Genomic DNA, 21942 nt, shown 5'->3' with positions numbered 1-21942 from the left:
ATATTCCGCAAGAAGAGCAACCCCAAGGCACATAATCGTCAGATTCAACAGGGTTGAAACAAAGGAGAGAATACTAAGGGCAGCCAGAGAGAAAGGTCGGGTCACCCACAAAGGGAAGCCCATCAGACTCACAGCAGATCTCTCGGCAGAAACACTACAAGCCAGAAGAGAGTGGGGGCCAATATTCAACATTCTTAAAGAAAAGAACTTTCAACCCAGAATTTCATATCCAGCCAAACTGAGCTTCAGAAGTGAAGGAAGAATAAAATCCTTTGCGAACAAGCAAGTACTCAGAGATTTTTGTCACCACCAGGCCTGCTTTACAAGAGCTCCTAAAAGAGGCACTACACATAGAAAGGATCAATCAGTACCAGCCATTCCAAAATCACACTGAATGCTAAAGAGCTTCAACATAATGAAGAATCTACAACAACTAACAGGCAAAACAGCCACTTAGAATCAAAATGGCAGTATCAAATTCACACATAACAATATTAACCCTAAATGTAAATGGACTAAATGCACCAATCAAAAGACACAGACTGGCAAATTGGATAAAAATCCAAAACCCATCAGTGTGCTGTATCCAGGAAACCCATCTCACATGCAAGGATACACAAAGGCTCAAAATAAAGGGATGGAGGAAGATTTACCAAGCTAATGGAAAGCAAAAAAAAGCAGGAGTTGCAATTCTCATCTCTGATAAAATAGACTTTAAAGCAACAAAGATCAAAAGAGACAAAGAAGGCCATTACATAATGGTAAAAGGATCGATACAACAAGAAGAGCTAACGATCCTAAACATATATGGACCCAACACAGGAGCACCCAGATACATAAGGCAAGTTCTTAATGACTTACAGAAGGACTTAGACTCCCACACAATAATAGTGGGAGACTTTAACACTCCACTGTCAATACTAGACAGATCAACCAGACAGAAAATCAACAAGGATACCCAGGGCTTGAACTCAGACCTGGAGCAAGCAAACCTGGTGGACATTTACAGAACTCTCCACCCCAAATCCACAGAATACACATTCTTCTCAGCACCACATCACACCTACTCTAAAATTGACCACATAATTGGAAGTAAAGCACTGCTCAACAAATGCAAAACAACTGAAATCATAACAAACAGCCTCTCAGACCATAGTGCAATCAAGTTAGAACTCAGAATTCAGAAACCGACCCAGAACTGCACAGCTTCATGGAAACTGAACAACTGGCTCTTGAATGTTGACTGGGTAAACAACGAAATGAAGGCAGAAATAAAGAAGTTCTTCGAAACCAATGAGAACGAAGACACAACGTTCCAGAACCTCTGGGACACATTTAAAGCAGTCTCTAGAGGAAAGTATATAGCAATAAGTGCCCATATGAGGAGAATGGAGAGATCCAAAATTGACACCCTATCGTCAAAATTGAAAGAGCTAGAGGAGCAAGATCAAAAAAACTCAAAACCCAGCAGAAGACAAGAAATTACTAAGATCAGAGCTGAGCTGAAGGAGATTGAGACACGAAAAACCCTTCAAAAAATCAATAAATCCAAGAGCTGGTTTTTTGAAAAGATCAACAAAATAGACAGACCACTAGCCAGATTGATTAAAAAGAAAAGAGAGAACAACCAAATAGATGCAATAAAAAATGATAAAGGGGAAATCACCACAGATTCCACAGAAATTCAAACCATCATCAGAGAATATTACAAACAACTCTATGCACATAAACTAGTAAACCTGGAAGAAATGGATAAATTCCTGGACTCCTGTGTCCTCCCAAGCCTAAACCAGGAGGAAGCTGAAACTATGAATAGACCAATAACAAGGTCTGAAGTTGAGGCAGCAATTAAGAGCCTACCTCACAAAAAAAGCCCAGGTCCAGATGGGTTCACAGCCGAATTCTACCAGACACACAAGGAGGAGCTGGTACCATTCCTTCTAAAACTATTTCAAACAATCCAAAAAGAGGGAATCCTTCCCAAATCATTTTATGAGACCAACATCATCCTGATACCAAAACCCGGCAGAGACCCAACGAGAAAAGAAAACTTCAGGCCAATATCCATGATGAACATAGATGCAAAAATCTTCAATAAAATATTGGCAAGCCGATTGCAACAGCAAATCAAAAAACTTATTCATCATGATCAAGTAGGATTCATCCCGGGGATGCAAGGCTGGTTCAACATACGCAAGTCTATCAACGTAATTCACCACATAAACAGAACCAAAAACAAAAACCACATGATTATCTCAATTGACGCAGAGAAGGCATTTGACAAAATTCAACAGCCCTTTATGCTAAAAACCCTCAATAAACTCGGTATTGATGGAACGTATCTCAAAGTAATAAAAGCTATTTATGACAAACCAACAGCCAATATCATACTGAATGGGCAAAAACTGGAAGCATTCCCTTTGAAATCTGGTACTAGACAAGGATGCCCTCTCTCACCACTCCTATTCAATATAGTACTGGAAGTTCTAGCCAGAGCAATCAGGCAAGAAAAAGAAATAAAGGGTATTCAAATAGGAAAGGTGGAAGCCAAATTGTCTCTATTTGCAGACGACATGATAGTATACCTAGAAGACCCCATCGCCTCAGCCCAAAAACTCCTGAAACTGATAAACAACTTCAGCAAAGTCTCAGGATATAAAATCAATGTGCAAAAATCACAAGCATTCGTCTACACCAATAACAGACTTAAAGAAAGCCAAATCAAGAGCGAACTGCCATTCGCAATTGCTACAAAAAGAATAAAATACCTTGGAATACAACTCACAAGGAACGTAAGGGACCTCTTCAAGGAGAACTACAAACCACTGCTCAACGAAATCAGAGAGGACACAAACAGATGGAGAAACATTCCATGTTCATGGTTAGGAATAATTAATATCGTGAAAATGGCTATACTGCCCAAAGTAATTTACAGAATCAACGCTATCCCCATCAAGCTACCATTGACTTTCTTCACAGAACTGGAAAAAACCACCATGAACTTCATATGGAACCAAAAGAGAGCCCGCATAGCCAAGTCAATTCTAAGCAAAAAGAACACAGCGGGGGGCATCACACTACCGGATTTCAAACTATACTACAAGGCTACAGTAATCAAAACAGCATGGTACTGGTACCAAAACAGAGATATAGACCAATGGAACAAAACAGAGGCACCGGAGGCAACACAACATACAGACAACTATACAATCTTTGATAAACCTGACAAAAACAAGCAATGGGGCAAGGATTCCATGTTTAACAAATGGTGTTGGGAAAACTGGCTAGCCATGTGCAGAAAGCAGAAACTGGACCCCTTCCTGACACCTTACACTAAAATTAACTCCAGATGGATTAAAGACTTAAACATAAGACCTGGCACCATAAAAACCCTAGAAGGAAATCTAGGCAAAACTATCCAGGACATAGGAGTAGGCAAGGACTTCATGAACAAAACACCAAGAGCATTGGCAACAAAAGCCAAAATAGACAAATGGGACCTAATGAAACTCCACAGCTTCTGCACGGCAAAAGAAACAGTCACTAGAGTGGATCGGCAACCAACAGAATGGGAAAACATTTTCGCAGTCTACCCATCTGACAAAGGGCTGATATCCAGAATTTACAAAGAACTCAAGCAGATTTACAGGAAAAAAACAAACAAGCCCATTCAAAAGTGGGCAAAGGATATGAACAGATACTTTACGAAAGAAGACATATATGAGGCCAACAATCATATGAAAAAATGCTCATCGTCACTGGTCATCAGAGAGATGCAAATCAAAACCACATTGAGATACCATCTCACGCCAGTTAGAATGGCGATCATTAAAAAATCTGGAGACAACAGATGCTGGAGAGGATGTGGAGAAAAAGGAACACTTTTACACTGTTGGTGGGAGTGTAAATTAGTTCAACCATTGTGGAAGACAGTGTGGCGATTCCTCAAGGCCTTAGAAATAGAAATTCCATTTGACCCAGCAATCCCTTTACTGGGTATATATCCAAAAGACTATAAATCGTTCTACTATAAGGACACATGTACACGAATGTTCATTGCAGCACTGTTTACAATAGCAAAGACCTGGAATCAACCCAAATGCCCACTGATAATAGACTGGATTGGAAAAATGTGGCACATGTACACCATGGAATATTATGCAGCAATCAGAAATGATGAGTTCGTGTCGTTTGTAGGGACATGGATGAATCTGGAAAACATCATCCTCAGCAAACTGACACAAGAACAGAAAATGAAACACCGCATATTCTCACTCATAGGTGGGTGATGAAAAATGAGAACACATGGACACAGAAAGGGGAGTACTAAACACTGGGGTCTATTGGGGGGAAAAGGGGAGGGCCTGTGGGAGGGGGAGGTGGGGAGGGATAGCCTGGGGAGAAATGCCAAATGTGGGTGAAGGGGAGAAGAAAAGCAAAGCACACTGCCATGTGTGTACCTACGCAACTGTCTTGCATGCTCTGCTCATGTACCCCAAAACCTATAATCCAATAAAAAATTAAAAAAAAAACAAAAAAAAACAAATGATCTTTTAAAACAAAATATAAATTAATTCTCTTTCTGATGAAGCTTGTGGCCAATAGGCAGCCTACTACCTATATGGACTGAAAATAGAAGTCCATCTTAGATATAAAAATGGGTTAAGACTCAAGAGATCATTCTGGAAAATAAGGATACCATATAACTTGGTGGCTCTTGCTAATTGAACTACATCATCCATAGAGAAAAATAAGGACAAATTAACCAAAGACTAGGACCTGCCTGAATTTGACAGATTGACCACATCAAATCCATGGCCCCTAGCCACAAGCACTAGTGGTGACTCACCACCGTTGACACCTATTCAGGTTATGGTATCGCTATTACAGCCCAAAATGTGGATGCTAGAAATACCATAGCCTCCTTTGGGGGGGAAAAAAACTGTGCCATGTTTATAGATAATATATGAGGCTTTACTCTGACCAAGAAACATCTTTCCCTGCCCACGCACAACTATGGGTGCACTCTCATAAAATGCAATGGGCTTATTATGTGCACTCTTACTTGCAAAAAAACCATCAAGCAATGAAACAGTAGACTCTAAAGATTAAAAATAGGACAACAAATAAGGCTTGCTAGTGGGATGGTACCATCTGGCTAGGACAGTATGGACACTAAACATTGCACTCCATTGCAGGGGAAAGAGGACGCTGCAATGCATGTTGGGAAACACTGAGCTTGGTGTTTGACATGGTGGATGTCATGGTAGATCAGGCAGCCATTTGATTAGATTGTGTGTTAGTCTGTTTCCATGCTGCTGATAAAGACACACTTGACACTGGGTAATTTGTAAAGAAAAAGAGATTTAATGGACTCACAGTTCCACATGACTGGGGAGGCCTCATAATCATGGTGGATTATAAAGGAAAAGCAAAAAGACTCCTTATGTGGCGGCAGGCAAGAGAGGACATGTGCAGGGAACTCCTCTTTGTAAATTCATGGGATCTCATGAGACATTGACTGTGAGGAGAATAGCATGAGAAAGCCCTGCCCCCATGATCCAATTACCTCCCACCAGGTCCCTCCCACAACATGTGGGAATTGGGGGAGCTACAGTTCAAGATGAGATTTGGGTGGAGATACAGCCAAGCCAAATTAGGCTGGGACTTCAAAACCTCAAACTCAGTATTCCCAACCATTTTTCCCCCACTTAGAGTGCAAGTCTTAGAGATGGTTTGCAGTTCAGTTGCCATTGTTCCCTAAATACCACCTCTCTGACTCTAATCTGAAGACAATACTTATCCCTGGGGCCCTCCTTTTTATGGGATTGTACTGGGGTGGGTAATGGAACCCAGGAGTGTTAGGGTACTAAGATCACTTTAGAGGCACTGGGAAATCCAATTCTTCCATTCTCATGAGTGACATTAACCAGCATGTCAAGTCTGTGCAGGGTGTGACCTTCCTTTCTGGACTGGCTATTCAAGTCCAAAAGATCTAGGTCAAGTAACAAGGACAATGAGTACCCACATAGATAGTAGCCTGAGGACTGGGACAGACAGCCTGGGTCGCAATACTTAGGTATCTAGCACCCCAACTAGTAGACAGGAAGGCCTCCAGCCACTGAAAGTACCAGAAGCAGGTAGTCAGTAGGGATACTAATCTCTCTCCCTTTTGTTCCTTGGTAATAGCCAGTGTGTTATGGGTATAATAATGTAGTTGGAATGCCTGAATTGACAACACATTGGTGAAGATCAGCCCAGCAGTAGCAAAGTGGAGATTTGAAGCATTGTTGGATCTGCCACCCATGTACTAAGAATGTTTTATCTGAATTTCCTCAAATAGTCCATGTGTGGTCTATCAACAGCTTGATAGAATTTCCAATGGTCATTCAAGTTTCCAGTTCAAGAGTGACACCCTCAGTGCAGTTCAAATATGCAAGGCACCCAATATTCCATGCATGAAGCTTACTTACCTCTTCCACAGACATAAAATCAGAAGATAAAAAAAATTTAAAGGCAAATTAAACATCACAGATAGTATGGGAAGGTTCATACCTTGGGCAACTTTATCCTGCTACCTAATTCATGGTTAAATCAGGCAAAGCTTTGTACAGTTGGACTTCCGACTCTTATCACAACCTCAGACATCAATCACCACCTGAGGAGGTCTGTCCTGCAGGCCCTGACTCAACGACAGGTGAATAAATGCACTTTCACATCTGGTTCAGTGATTCAAGTGGGCTAGGAATGGTCATCAGCTGCTTTCTGAGGGCGACTGCTGCCAATCAACAGTCCCCCTCAGAAAGCAGCTGATGCCAGACGCCCTGTACATCCATACGTTTATTCAGTAAAGATTTCATAACAGAGGTTCTAAGTCGACATGCTTGTGGATAGTTAACATGGTTAAAAGAGTGGCTTTATGAATGATAAAAGCTTTAGGTTTGGGGACCCAGAGTAAACACCATTAACAATAATTCCCTTTGACCTCCCCCTGAGAGGACCATCCAGCACAAAGTTTACATGAGTAAACAGTTAGTGTTGACACAAAGGGATGTGAGGTAAACACACTTAAACTGGGAGAGTCTTTTATCATCTCTATCATTTCCCTCACTTAATGGACTGGCCTGCTTTAGTCTGTCCCAATAAAATCTTTTGGCCTTCCAAAAGAGTTGAGACTAATCTATAACTTTCCCTAATACGTCCCTAATATTTTTCCAGCCACCCAGTGAATTTCAACACTGCTCTCTGACCAGCATTACATGCGCTCCCCTGGATTATATGTTCCTCTGTGGGGCATACTAGACTTCGGAGTGCCCGCACCCTCACATGGGCATGCTGTTTGGAAATGTGAAGGTCTCAGGTGTTTTTTCAAAATGACACTAAATTGAAAGGGTCCAGATTTCTGACACATCACAGGATTGCCTGAGACACCCCTGCCAGGAGGACAAACTGACAAGCTGGCTCTGTTCTACTGTCTGTGTCGTCATATCCAATGTAGGCATACATATCCTGGAAAAACAATACACAACTTGCCATTGACTATGATGGAGTTGGTTAACACTACTGCCTGAGCCATCTAAGAACAGATTCACTAAATTCACGGCCAAGGGGGTGATGAATAACTGAATAGCCCTCAGTTATCTGCTGGCAGAACATGGTGTTAGTTGTGTTATGGCCAACATTGCTTGCTCTTTACATATCAGTATTCAGGGAGGATAGAAACCAAGCTGAATATCCACACTCAGTGAGGCGCTTGTCAGTTATATATCCACAGTCCACCTAGATTCATTTTTTACCTCTTTGGTTACCTTAATCAAAGCACTTGGGATTTCTGACGAGAACTGTTCTGGTTCTGCTTCCACTATCGACTCTGGTAAAGTGGTCTTTCGAAATAAGAGGCTCTTTGAGCAAACTGCATCTACACAAGTTGTTCAGGGGCCTCGTGGGACACAACTACACCTCCAAATCAAGGTGGGTGATTGATATGTTTTATCTGCTGTTTCAGTGGCCAGACAAGAGTTGGGATGGGCTGTAGGGAAAGGCAGTCTTATGCATGTGGTGTTCCACCTCCACAACTTGGCCACATAAGAATGGACCTCACGCCTGGAACATTTTCTTACCAGGAGACAACCCCCACCACTTTTGCCAGGCTTATTTTCTTATATGGGAAAATCTTTCCACATTTCAAACTCAATGTGTGCTCCTCCGTTTTGGTTAAGTGTGTGCATAAATGGCCCAATTTTGTAGCACACTCCCAGCTTTCACTATTTCAGACTCCAAGGGGAAAAGGAAAGAATCCTGCTGTAGCACAAGAGAGATGCGTACAGACCAAATGCCCTGTGCGGGCTGCCAGGAGAGACCCACTGGCCATGGGAGACTGACATACGCTATTGAAAATGATTTTGCTCTATCTCTTCTCTATATAAGTAAAGTGTTGTTCTACCTGACTGTCTTGTGTTTTCCTTGGAAACTCTGCTATCAGGATACGTTGGGCAGAAGTGTTTGGACTTCTATTCCTGGTGGTTGGCATGGTGCTGATTTTTGCTACCCTCCATGTAACTGGAGTCCTCTTCCAACACTGGCAACCTGTGCATAGTGGTCTTCTCAACAATGACTGTCTGTGATTAATTGTAGGACCCCTTTTTCACTTGAGAGTTAGATAATTGCTGATAAACAGTTTTCCTGTATTGGTTGCAATATACATTTTTGTGATTACTGTGCTTATTATTTCCTCTGTTTAGTCTTCCCTGCTTGTGAAAACAAATGTGTATATAAATAACCCATAATTAATAAATGGTGTATATATATATATATATATATATACACACACACATATATAACATTATATATTTATTTATAATTGACAAAATTTATTTATTAAAATTGATAAAAATTAAACATACTATAACATTCAAACATCTTTTGCTTTGAAAGTAAATATTTTTATTTTCTGTTTTAGGTCCATTGTTCTTCATTTGAAGAATGTTGGTAACCTAAAATTTTCTTGACCCAAGAGATGGAACCAGCTACCTCCCTTGATGAAATTTCTCTTTTCTTTAAATGTATAATCTTGGCACTGAGGAACATACATATGATATATAGTAGTAAGCAAGGCACTTACATTAAGAGTGACAGAAACTGAGAATATTTTTAGGTATGTTAACAAATGTAGTTTATGTTAATCCTTTGCCACCTGTGTAATTTAACTGTATGACGTAACTGGCTAATTTGGCCAGTCAACTGAAACTGAAAGAAAAGTTGCTAAGAGATTCTTCACTGAAACCCAAGAGATGGGTGAGAGTCAGAATCTGATGTTATTGTACCTAGGCGCTTTAAGAAGATAACACAAACCAAGCAACTTCTAGAACTGGGTATCAAACGAGTCGAAGAAAGGAAGCATAGCTCTACCCCATGCCTGTATATGGAGCATCCCTCATAAAGCCATCTGAAGATTGGGCAGCAACTTTGGAGAAATAGGAGGTAGCTACCCTTGGAATAAGTATCATCTTCTTGCCATGGATACCAGCACTTATAAAGCTGTTCCAAGCAACCCTGAGAACAGCAGACAGTTGGCAAAGGGAAGCATGAACTGGAGAAGAATAAACAAAGCAGCTGTTACTTGGTAACTGATGCTGAAAGACTGGGTTGTGAGCACAGGTGAGGCATACTTTTAGTGGGAATAAGTTTGTACTAGTGAAGATAAGCAGATTGGGATCTCTGTAATATGCTTATAGATACAATCTTGTCCCATTTTGTAACCACAGATGCCAAACCCAGGTGACACTTGTGTTTAAGAACTCTTCTCCTTTTGTTAACTACTGTATTAAGGTAGCATTGACATGTAAAAAGCTGTTACTGTTTAATGTATCCAACTCAATTAATATAAAGGTAAGTCCATGCCCGTGATCACATCACCACTATCAAAGCCAGAAGTTTTCTCACACCCCATCATTGGTAGTGGTAATGTTTTGTGCATGTGTTAAGAACACTTAACACCATAGATCTCTCAGCAAATGTTAAGTATGCAATACAACATTGTTAGCCATAGGTTCTGTGCTGTACACTGGATCTCCAGAACTTATTTATCTTATGTAGCTGAAATTTTGCGCCCATTGACCACAATCTCACCATTGACTCCTCCCCTTGGGCCCTGACAACCACTATTCTACTCTCTGCTTCTCACAACTCATCTCCTTCTACCTAACAACCACTTTACACTCATTTAAAACCCTGCAATGTCTTTCAATCACTGTATGGTGGCCTATAAGTCCCCTTTGTGATCCGACTGCAACTCACTGGTCTCATTTCTTATGTTCCCTGTCACTTACTCCAGTCCATCTACACTGGAATTCTCACGGGTTTTAGAAAACAGCCATTCCAATGCTGCTTTTCTCTGTAGTTCCTTTGCCTGAAATGTTCTTTCCCCAGATACTGCCTGACTTGTTGTTTGTTCTTGCTTTAGTTCCCTTCTCAAAAGCCACATTCTCAGAGTGGCCCATTCTGTCCACAGACTTGGAAATAATAAATAATTTCTCCCTGATTCTTTCCCCGTATGCAGTTATTAATCTTAATATACCATCACTTTAATATAATATTTTTATTTTCTTATTGTCTGTCTTTCCAGCCCCTCCACTGTCAATGTAAGTCCCATGAAGACAGGGTAATCTATTTATGTCTTTAATGCATTTCATTACCATAATAACATTCATCACATAACAAGCTTCCCATAGTTATTTAGTGAATGTGTATGTAGTAGTTAAAGCAGAGATCTTGGAGCAAAACTGCATACATACTTACTAATTATGTGACCTTCGTCTCTTCATATATAAAATGGGAATAATATTATATGCTCAGGATCGGTAAGAAGATTATATAAGTTAATATGTATACAGTATGGAGAAGAATGCCTGGCCTACAGTGGGCCCCATTCAAATAATTTTTATTATTTATTTCGTTTTAACCATAAAACAGATACTTCTCTTATTTGCTGTAATAAGAGCTCATGCTCAATATGTAATCATCATCACATTGTTGATAATGGGTTTGGTAATTTTCATTACATTTTTGGCAGTGGTATTCACACTTGGATCTGGATCAAGGAAGAGGGAATAAAACATAAAAGAACCTATGAAGAAAGCTTTGGTAACTTGCTATTCAGGAAGAATAATAAAGCAAACAGAAGAAAGTTTGGATCTTGAAAAACTAGTAAGATAACGGAACCATTTACATAAGAAAATGAGAATGAGAAGATGGTTAATGAGGAAGGATTATGAACTAGTTCTAATTCCTTAAGAGTAAAGTCTAAGTTTCAGAAATCTATAGGAATCTTCTATGGGTAACCTGAAGAAGGAGTCATGTGCCCTTAAGCAAATGTCCTCCTCTGAACACAAGCTCCGGAGCAGGTACTGCATGAACATCTTTGTTCGTTGGCAGGTGATCCACTTGGAGGCCTGGAGCGCTGTTTCAGTGTAGGTTGCTCCACTTATCAAGTCTCCCATATCCTCAGCTTACCTCATTCATTAGATAGAAGATAGCAGAGTGTTAGGTCATGGTTTATCCAGGGCATGTGGCTACTGCACTCTTTGGAGCTTTGGCCACAGCATATTCTGATTCCACCAGTCCCACTGCATCCTCCCCAGTTAACGCCATTTCTAAAGAAATTTAGCAACCACCAAGAATACCCCCTCCATCACTTTTTCCAAAACTACCTACTCTCATTCCTACTCTATTTGTGTATAACAACAGAACGCAGAAAGCTCCAGAAGTGTACTGTCAGCAAAACAGATTACCTACTTGGTTTTATACCTGATAGGAATGGAAATTGGTATCCCTAACTATTGGAAAAAAAAAAACTACCTTGGTCCTCTAGAATAAGTCCCATGTCCCAGAGTTTCAGCCAGAATGAAGTGGTTCATGGTACTAGGTAATACCTCTGTCTTGAACGCAATTTAGCAACATATTTTGCTCTTAAGTACTCCATCATCCAGGATTTATAATAAAATTACCCAGCCCAAAGGTTCACCAAACTACAGGGATGACCCAGAGCTTTTCTGACACTATTATGGACTGATATTTAAACTTCTTCAAGTCCTGTTGAGCTGACATTTCTTAAATACGATTCTTTGTCCTCAGGCTCTTTTTTAACCTTTTTATGTCAATTTATGGGGAAGAGGGATGTTTTGTGCAGGCAGCCAAGATCTATTGTCTCCAAAAGGTATAGCTTGTGCCTCATCCAAATATATGCCCACTTCTCAGCTAAAGGGCCTTGTGAAAAATTGACTTTGAATGCATAAGGTATTTTGTTCATGAGCCCAGAGCTTCTTTAAAATCACTGTGGACAGCAGTCATCTGTCCCTAAGAGAGTCCATGGGGATCACCAAAGTACAGCAGAAGAAAAAAACAAAGTGGTATTTGTGGTTAAGTGCGGTTGCTACTCATAGTACAGAGAATTCTGATAAAATGCTCTGGGTCTCCTCCCTTCTTCCTGGGTATGAAATGAGTCAAAGTAAGAGTCCCTTCTTACTAAGCTTTATCTGTATCTTAGGATGTTGGCAGACTTGTAAAGGTAATGACTTGAAGGAAAGATAGAACTGGGATCTTTCCTTCAAGGAGTGACCATTTTACCGTCTTTGCACAAGATCCATGATTCACCTATTTTTTTAGTGACATCAGCACTTTGGACACCTATCAGTACCTACAAATCTATGGCCTATCAGATAGATACTAGTAAACTCTTTTCTGACAAGACAAAGTTTAATCCCATTTTTTCACTCAACAAAACTTTTTAAAAACACCCATTATATCTCAGGCTATAATCTAAGCACAGAGATACAGACGTAATCAAAATGGATAAAATCCAGGATGTTACAGTGCTTACATTTTAGATGAAAAAGTCCACGAATACATAAAAAGGCAATTTTTTTTGAGACGGAGTTTCGCTGTTGTTACTCAGACTGGAGTGCAATGGCACGATCTCGGCTCGCCGCAACCTCCGCCTTCTGGGTTTAAGCAATTCTCCTGCCTCAGCCTCCAGAGTAGCTGGGATTACAGGCGCGCACCACCATGCCCAGCTAATTTTTGTATTTTTAATAGAGACGGTGTTTCACCTTGTTGACCAGGATGGTCTCGATATCTTGACATAGTGATTCACCCACCTCAGCCTCCCAAAGTGCTGGGATTATAGGCGTAAGCCACCACGTCCGGCCATAAAAAGGTAATTTTAACTAAGATAAGTATTGGAAATAAATTGGTCTGGTATATGACTAAGACGGAGTGCTCTGTCTAGGCTAATCAGGGTGTGACACTTGAACTGAGAAGTCTGGCATAATTAAGAGACAGAAAAAATAGTGTCACAGAAGCACAATATGCAGTGGAGAAAATATTGGACAGGGGACCAGAGAAACTATCCTGAGCCAGATCAGGATTTCAAAAATTACTGAAACTCAAACACTAGAGTCATAAGGGGAAATCTATCTAAGTGGTTATCATCAGAAATATATTTTCACTACAAACCTTGTGCCCAAAACAGAAAGGTTCCTACTTGAACGTCTTCATTTTACTAGAGGTCCTCCCCTGTAGAGTTATACCACGTAATGGAACCCAGCCTTTTCATCATTTGTTGCTCCAAATGTGCCTTTAAAATTCCACCTTCCTTTCTAGACTCCAGTGACCTGACTCTAGATAGACTGACTGGATATGCCATAGGGAAGGTGATGGATTCTCAACAGTGAAAAGGCTGGCCTCAGCACCTTGTTTATGAGTAAGAGTGCAGCTGGGATGTGTAATCATGGGACCCTTGCTGGTTACTTGAAAATGCCCAGCATGAAGCTTATAACTTCCACTAAGAAATCTGCACAACCTGCTCAATTATTCCATCCAAGGGAGGGGTTGACTGGACATGTATACAAACACTGCATCTCTACCAGCTTCCTGCTTTCCAGTAGGCTCAATCAAATGTATCTCAATGAAAGTAAGTAGATAAGTGTAAGAATCCATATGAAAACAAACAGTAAATAAGAATAAGCCAAGCTAATAAATAAAAACAAGCACAGAGCTTAACTGGCATCCAATCACTAGTTTGCTTCATGGCCTTAGCTCTGGCTCAAACCCTACGTGCTCTTTCTAATTGCTCAAAATATGAATTTCTCCCATGAATATGCACAGCCACAAAGATACACATATATACACGGCTCAGGGAAGTAGGAATGCCAGTTCAAACCTATCCTCACTTTGGCAGGAGATAGCCCTTATGTTATTATTTTTTTAAATATCCTTGAAGATTCATTAACATCTCAATCACTGTGGAATCTGACGCATTCATCTGCCTCCTTCATCTCTGGTGAGAGGCAATGGGAGAGAGGAATATTTTATATATATATATATATTTTTTTTTATTGCATTTTAGGTTTCGGGGTACATGTGAAGAACATGCAAGATTGTTGTATAGGTACATACATGGCAGTGTGGTTTGCTGCCTTCCTTCCCATCACCTATATTTGGCATTTGTCCCCATGTTATCCCTCCCCAACTCCCCACACCCCGCTGTCCCTCCCCCAGGTCCCCCGCACAGACCCCATTGTGTGATGCTCCCCTCCCTGTGTCCATGTGTTCTCATTGTTCAACACCCACCCATAAGTGAGAATATGTGGTATTTGATTTTCTGTTCTTGTGTCAGTTTGCTGAGAATGATGGTTTCCAGATTCATCCATGTCCCTACAAAGGACACAGACTCATTGTTTTTTATGGCTGCATAGTATTCCATGATGTGTATGTGCCACATGTTCCCTGTCCAGTCTATCATCGATGGGCATTTGGGTTGGTTCCAGGTCTTTGCAATTGTAACAGTGGACATTCATGTGCATGTGTCCTTATAACAGAATGATTTATAATCCTTTGGATATATACCCAGTAATGGGATTGCTGGGTCAAATGGAATTTCTATTTCTAGGTCCTTGAGGAATCGCCACACTGTCTTCCACAATGGTTGAACTAATTTACACTCCCACCAACAGTGTAAAAATGTTCCTATTTCTCCACATGAGAGGAAGAGTTTTAATAAGAGCACCATCAAATGATGCTGAGATCTCAGAGAAGTAATGGAGTAAGACAACATCACTTGATCTGACAACAAATTTATTTCAGTCAGCATTTATTGAGAAATATTACATTCAGACAGAATCAGCAATATAATTTGTGGGGTCAGTGAAAAATGAAAATGCAGTATCTCTTGTTTGGAAATGATTAAAGATTCCAAGATGACAACAGCAGAGCATTAAATCTAGCATAGTTTCCTTCAGAGCATACGATTCCATGTGTTTGCACAGGTCACATGTTTATGAAGTTAGCGCTGAATTCAGATAAGGTTTTTGGTCATGAATACAGACACAAATGCCTAAATCCTACTTTCAAGCAACTAAGATTTAAAAAAAAAAAACAAATAACTATTATTCAGAGTAGGAAGAGATGAGTGTGCCTGTGAAGATCAGTTCAATTTGGGGAGTATGGAAGAGCTCTCAATTGGATGATCCTGGGAGTCCATAAAAAAGAAGCATCTAGATTATACTTTGAAAAAATCAACAATGATGGATATGTAGCCAAAGCAGGGGAAAAAAATATCACTGGAAGACAGGGAAAAAAATATTTTTAAAGGGATCAGTATCTTTGCTAGTACAAGCTGTTTAAAAGTGTGCTTCCCTTATGGGACATGGACTATGTGTAGGAAGATGCAGACAAGGATTTTATGTATAAGGTAAAACAAACATCACCAGAGTCGATTTATGCGAGTCTTCCACTTCTCCAAGAGTCTGTTTTTGATCCACAATACTTGTGCCAAGCAGAACTGATGTCTTGAATTCTTGGTGTCCTGGGAGTTGGCTCCCATGGGAAAGACAGGGCTGGGTAGGTGGGGAATGTTCTTATTTGAACTGTGGAAAAAGAGGAGGATATTAATCTCAAAGAAGGGAAATAAAGGGGAAAGGCAGAAAGAAAAAAGATGGAGGAAAAAAGGATGAGTTGATTAGAGGCTGACGAAACAAAGAACAAGAAAAGGCTCACCTCTGTTTTTTAAACCATAAGTCAAGTACAACCAATGTGACCAGGGTAACTATCACAGTCAAATAGATCAGGATGAGAAAGATGGAATATCCACCTAGTTAGGGATAGAATGAGAACATCAGCCCCAAAATACTCTATTCCACCAAGCTGAGATTTCTCGTTTCACAAGGGTGGGAACTTCCTAGAGTTATCAATTCCTCCTGATCCTTTGTGATCTCCTCTCAACCCTCTCCCATCAAATCACTAGTTCCTCCCCCTTTTTTGTTAGTATCAGTAATTCCCAACTTCTATTTTCTTGAAATTTAACTACTGTCATACTCTGTCCTGTATTTTGATTCTCCCAGTTTTACCCTTCTTGTGCCTAGCATTCCTACCCATATCCTCTGCCCCTCACTCAAAAGCCCCAGGGCTATCTTTCATTATTTCCCAGCAGAGCCCAGCTTTGTCTCACCCCAGTGGATGATTAGATCACGGCCCTCTAGACTGCTGTGCTTCACCCGACAGGATAGGCCAGCGGCCTCCCCAGTCGCCACATCCAGGGTTGCTTGGAGATACCATGTCTCGTCAGCATTAGGCAGGACATCCCCTCGCTGAGTGCCCCGCTGCTCCTGCTCACCCCGCATCCACATCACCCACACGGACTTTGGGTAGAATCCTGAGACATGGCACACCAGCAGCAGACGACCAGGCCTGGTACTGGGGCCACGGGACAGCCAGGCCTCTGGCTTCACTAGGCAGAAGAAGACAGGAAAAATGGAATTTTGAAGGGTACCCCAGGCCAGAGCTCAGGGATTCAGGTGCCTTAATAATAATACTAAGGATGACTTAATAATCACTTCTATCTCTGGTCTAAGAAACCGTCCCAAACCCACACATCTCACCTCCCAGCCTGTCACTATGTCTTTCAAAATGATGATGTGTGGCAAATTCAAATTCGAGAGTTATATTACTAGGAACAAGAGGGGAGAGAGGATTAGGCTCACCTTTTCGTTTCAGTTCTGACTCCCCTGCTTCCATGAGCCCCGCCAGAAATCGAGGACAGGTATGACCCAGAAGGCTTTGCAGTATTTCTTTAAAATCTAGGTAGTGATTGAGCTCTTTACAGACGTTCTGGGCCTGGATCCCTGCTCCTGGAGATGGCTCCCAGGAAATTCCTTGGAGACTCAGGAAATCTAATCCTTGATATGCCACATTTAAGAAGATTTGTGGGGCATTCATTCTACAGCCAGCTGATATCTGGATCTCGAAGGGGTCTGAGAGTGGACAGAGATGAGAGATCAATATGGAAAGAATCACAAGGAAGGAAAACAATTTAAAGACTAAAGAGATTCAAGGGAAGAAAATTTTGCTGGGAAATCATATGGAGACTAGAGCTTAATGGGAAAGGGGAAGAAAATTTGAAGATAATGAAGATACTTTGAAATAATTAATGGGAAAGTGATAGATGGGAAGGCTGTCAGGAAGACAGGAGATTGGTCGTAAAGAATTCACGTGAAAGTTGGTTAGGCCAGTCCATGTGAACACTCAGGCCAAGGAGAAAGGGCAGAAACTGGGTTGAGAAAGGCTGAGTCTGAGGGCAGGAATGAAGGGCAGAAGATCCAGAGGAGACAATCATTCCAAAGAGCCAGAACAGGAAGGTATATTCAGGGGTATGTTGAGATATGTACATGCAGGCCCTTTTGTGTATATGGTGGAGTGTGGGTTGTGGTGAAGGGTGAAGCAGAGGAGGGAGTGGGAGCCAGAGTGATGAGTAACGTTAGTAAAGTTAAATGATGGTCAGAGTCTATATACTATCTCCTGCTTTGGAAAATAGTTGATGTTCCCAAGCAAATTATCAGCTTAGAGCAACAAACTTACATTCAAACTGAAAATGACCAGCGTAAGCTTGCACTATCCGGATAAAACCGTGGAAGTATAACTGGAGCAGTGACTGTAAGTTTTTCAGCTCCTGCTGGCTGAAGTTTCCGTGGGACCAGGGCTTCAGAAAGCGGATGGTGCCCAAGACAGTGTCCCAGCCATGAGTCTGCAGATCGCCCAGCCATCCTGAGCCCTCACTGTGTGCCCAGCTGTGGTTGGCAAAGGAGGAAGTTTGGAGCATGCGGAAGGCCAGGGGTTCCTCTGCTGCTAGACGATAGGATTGTAGAGCCTGGGGAGCTGAGAGAGAGAGAAATGACAAGTGGAGATAGTGTAAAGGGACGGGAAGAAAAGGAACCCAGAGAAGAGAGATAGTTATGCAGGCTGAACATACTCCAATACGCTTTTCCTCTGGGGCCAGTTACCTTTCTCCAAAATCAGAGACAAAAACTGAGACTGTGGGTGAGAATTCTCTGCTGGGAACTAGCCTGAAAGGCATACTCCAAGAACATCCTAGAGGAGTACTGCTCCCTTCCCCCAGCTCCTTCCCAGAGCTTCCTCTCAGCCCTCCGGTGCCCTACCATAGGTAACTTTCCACCTGTACTCTTCTTACCTGCTGTATTTTCCCCAGGACAGCAGAGTCCTTCGAAGAGGAGGAGTAGGAGCAGCATTGAAGCTCTGTTAAAGGAATGATGACTTGGCAGGACACCTGCCCTCAGAACTCAGGTATCAGTACCCCTCTCCACATGCACTTGCACTGTTATCTGACTTCCCTTGCTGCACAGACAGACAAATCTCTCTGCCAACTTCACTGTCAGAGAATCCCCACTGCCTCCCTTTGCCACAGCCTCCCACGGGGTTTTTCATTTCCCCTGTTTCTCCCACTATCTGGCTCCAGATTGTCTCACTGCCCTTGTCTACATCCTCCCAACCTACCTAATTGCGCTAGCCGCTGGAAAACAGATCCTGGCTTAAAACAGTCTGTGGTCTGGCTAGAAAATTTAGTAGCTTTTGGCCTTGGAGAAATCAAATCCATGCTTGGGCTGTCGATTATCTAATCTGTGAGAAGTGATGGTAGTCACTCCGTGGTGCCTAGTGGCCCATCCACCAGTTTCGCATTTCTACCTCTCTGTGATCCTCTCCTCTGCCTGTGTCGCTTCGCTCTTCTCTGGATCATGATCAGAAGACACTCGGCATCCTGGAGGTAGCTGCATAATCCACAGGCAACTCTCCATAATCCAACTCTACATGCTGCCGAAAAAGGAGAAGCAATGGCAATGCAGATTATCAGTTGATCTAAAGAAAGCTCCCTCTCGTTCAGTTTCCCCAGTCAAGCCAACTGTCATAAAGTGGTCCACGACTGATCTTGACCTGGAAGCGGTGAGCTAGAGGGCAGGTAGATTTCACCCATGTTTTATTGGCGAGTCTGGAGGAAATACATAGGGGCCTTGGATCCCCGTCCCTATCCAGATGAAGAGAGCATGTTGGAAGTCAGTGGGCCAGCTTTGCCCTGGATATGAAGAAACAGTGAGGGCAGGTGTGAGGCTTCGCATCACCGTTCATGGCCTGAGAGCACTGGCGTCCCCTGCTTGCATCTGGTTAGAGAGCACTTTTGGTGGACACAGGGAAGTAGCTCTAGAGGACTGGAGCGTTCACTGGAGAATGAATTACTGTACTGAGTCTTTATTTTTGTTTCTTTTTCATTGGTATTTGCTGTGACAGCCTGTAGGCAGTTGAAATAGCACTCCTTTGCTTGGTTTTTATACGTTTATTCAACTGAAATTTATTCAGAGCCCACCTATGACCAAAAACAATTGCCAGACACTAAGATATCAGAGACAGAAGTCTCTGGGAAAAAAAACAAAACAAAATTCAACCCCAAATCTCTACTTTATTTATACATTGGATTTACAAAATGGTGGTCAGAATTATTGAAAAAGGTCCAAACCTAGTTTCATCTTAGTATCACTTCTAAATTCTAAGGTTAAAGAAAGATAAAAAGTTTCCTTGTTTCCTGAGTTGAATGTCTACATTTATTTTCAATAGTATTTCTTTTCTACAAATACGTTCAAAGCTGTAAGTTTCTATGTAAATTTATTTATAAATCTCTATGTAAATCCAAAATTGGTTTCATAATAAACTTGTGAAGAGTAAACTAAGATAAATATTTAAGAGAATACATTCTAACCTACAAAAAAACATAATACATAGTAAAAAGATTGGAATGACCTTTGCCAAATATCAATGCTACAAGTAACTGTATTTATTAGAATTTTTAAATCAGGCCAGGCGCAGTGGCTCATGCCTGTAATCCCAGCACTTTGGGAGGCTGAGGCAGACAGATCTGAGACCAGCCTGGCCACCGTGCCAAAACCCTGTCTCTACTAAAAACACAAAAATTAGCCAGGTGCTGTGGTGTGTGCCTGTAATTCCAGCTACTCTGGAGGCTGAGGCAAGAAAACTGCTTGAGCCTGGGAGGTAGAAGTTGCAGTGAGCTGAAATTGTGCTGCGGCACTCCAGCCTGGACAAGAGAGTGAGACTCTGTTTCAAAACAAAAAGAAAGAAGAAGAATTTTTAAATCATTTGCAAAATAAAGCAAAGCATGATTAGAGAACAAAGAAATTTTGTTATTCCACAAAAAATTGTACTATTATGTAAGTAAAGATAACCACACCCTAGTTTTTAATTTTGAGGTTTTGAAATTCACAGATAACTGCAAAATACTGGGCATAGTAGAAATAAATAGTGTGTAATAGCAACCCAACAATCATTAACAAAATATTTAATGGTATTCCTTCTAAATTAAAATTATCTAGAAGATAAATTCCAAAGAAAAAAATATATATATATATTCATTCTAATTTTTGGAACATTATATGGCACAATGATTTCCTTCCTGCTTTATAAAATTCCATCAGTGCCTAACCACATTTTTTACTAAAAATACTTACTCTTTGTGGCCAGGTCTCTTTTAAAAAGAAATTCCCCCTCCTATGTTTTCCCAGGGATGCCCCACAGTGACATTCACAGATCCCCTTTTTACAAAACTGGAAAATTCTGTCAAAACATATTACAAGATGTGACCTTGGACAAATTAATCTTTCTAGGTAAGAAATTTATGGGAGATAAATCACTAAAATTGAGTTAAAATAAAATTTTCGAGTACATTTGTAGAAATGTAAGAAAATGTTCCATCTGCTAATTTTTTGTCAAAAAATTTAAATAAGAGTTTTATTCTTTTGGCTTATTTTTATGAAAAGACTGGAATTTCTACATACTTATTTTCTTGTTTGTGTATACTTAAATTTCTTTAACATTTATTTAAATATATTTTTAGCTTTATTGAGGTAGAACCAGCAGATACAAATTGAGTATAATAATAAATGTATTCATTGTCACTGAGCTGTACATTTAAAAATGGTAAAGATGATAAATTACATATTTATAGTCTGCCTTAATTTTTTAAAAATAGAGTACACTTAAGGTCCATAACCTGATGTTGTGATATATGTACATACTGTGAGTAATCGCCACAATCAAGTTTTTAATATAGCCATCACTTCACATCGTTTCATTTGTTTTCTCATTTTTTATAGTGAGAACATCTAAGATCCTCTCGGTTAGCAATTAAAATACTGTACAATAGACCTCCGCCAAAATGGCCAAATAGGAACAGCTCTGGAGCACAGCTCCCAGCAAGAGAGATGCAGAAGAGGAGTGATCTCTGCATTTCCAACCAAGGTACCAGGTTCATTTCAATAGAACTGGTTGGACAGTCGGTGAAACCCAGGGAGGGCGAACTGAGGCAGGGAGGGGCGCTGACTTTGAAAAAGGAAGGCAAAATTTTAAAGAAAAAAAAAATGAAGAGGATTACATATTTGTTTTGAAATAATTATCCTCACCTACAAATATCAGTAACAAGGCTCACACCAGTCAGAGGTTAAACAGACAGCTGCTGGCAGAGAAGATGTCTTTGAACCATTGTGTGTGTGTGGTGGGGGGTTGTGATGGCCTTTTCAAGGTTGTGGTTTTTGT

General features: G+C 40.9%; 1 protein-coding gene across 1 annotated transcript; it reads right to left on the bottom strand.

Annotated features, from left to right (window-relative positions):
• Positions 1-15115: 15115 nt before the first annotated feature.
• Positions 15116-18673, bottom strand: CD1E (CD1e molecule). Its single transcript, XM_035279157.3, has 6 exons — positions 18521-18673; positions 17911-18207; positions 17037-17306; positions 16505-16783; positions 16054-16147; positions 15116-15923 (listed from the first exon to the last, which is right to left on the bottom strand). Exons 1-6 carry the CDS (start codon positions 18576-18578, stop codon positions 15761-15763), a joined length of 1161 nt encoding a protein of 386 aa, XP_035135048.3. The 5' UTR covers positions 18579-18673; the 3' UTR covers positions 15116-15760.
• Positions 18674-21942: the final 3269 nt, after the last annotated feature.

The sequence above is a fragment of the Callithrix jacchus genome, chromosome 18, assembly GCF_049354715.1.
Source record: "Callithrix jacchus isolate 240 chromosome 18, calJac240_pri, whole genome shotgun sequence".
NCBI classification, from domain to species: domain Eukaryota; kingdom Metazoa; phylum Chordata; class Mammalia; order Primates; family Cebidae; genus Callithrix; species Callithrix jacchus.
Note: the sequence above shows the minus strand (reverse complement) of the source record. Positions and strands in the feature narration are given on the sequence as shown.

Excerpts from the sequence above, each read along its gene's own strand:
- CD1E (XM_035279157.3), bottom strand. The coding sequence starts at position 18,578 with ATGCTGCTCCTACTCCTCCTCTTCGAAGGACTCTGCTGTCCTGGGGAA. Across the intron at positions 18,208-18,520 it reads TCCTGGGGAAAATACAGCAG|CTCCCCAGGCTCTACAATCC; the intron begins GTAAGAAGAGTA and ends TCTCTCTCTCAG. Across the intron at positions 16,784-17,036 it reads GTCAGAACTGAAACGAAAAG|TGAAGCCAGAGGCCTGGCTG; the intron begins GTGAGCCTAATC and ends TCTTCTGCCTAG.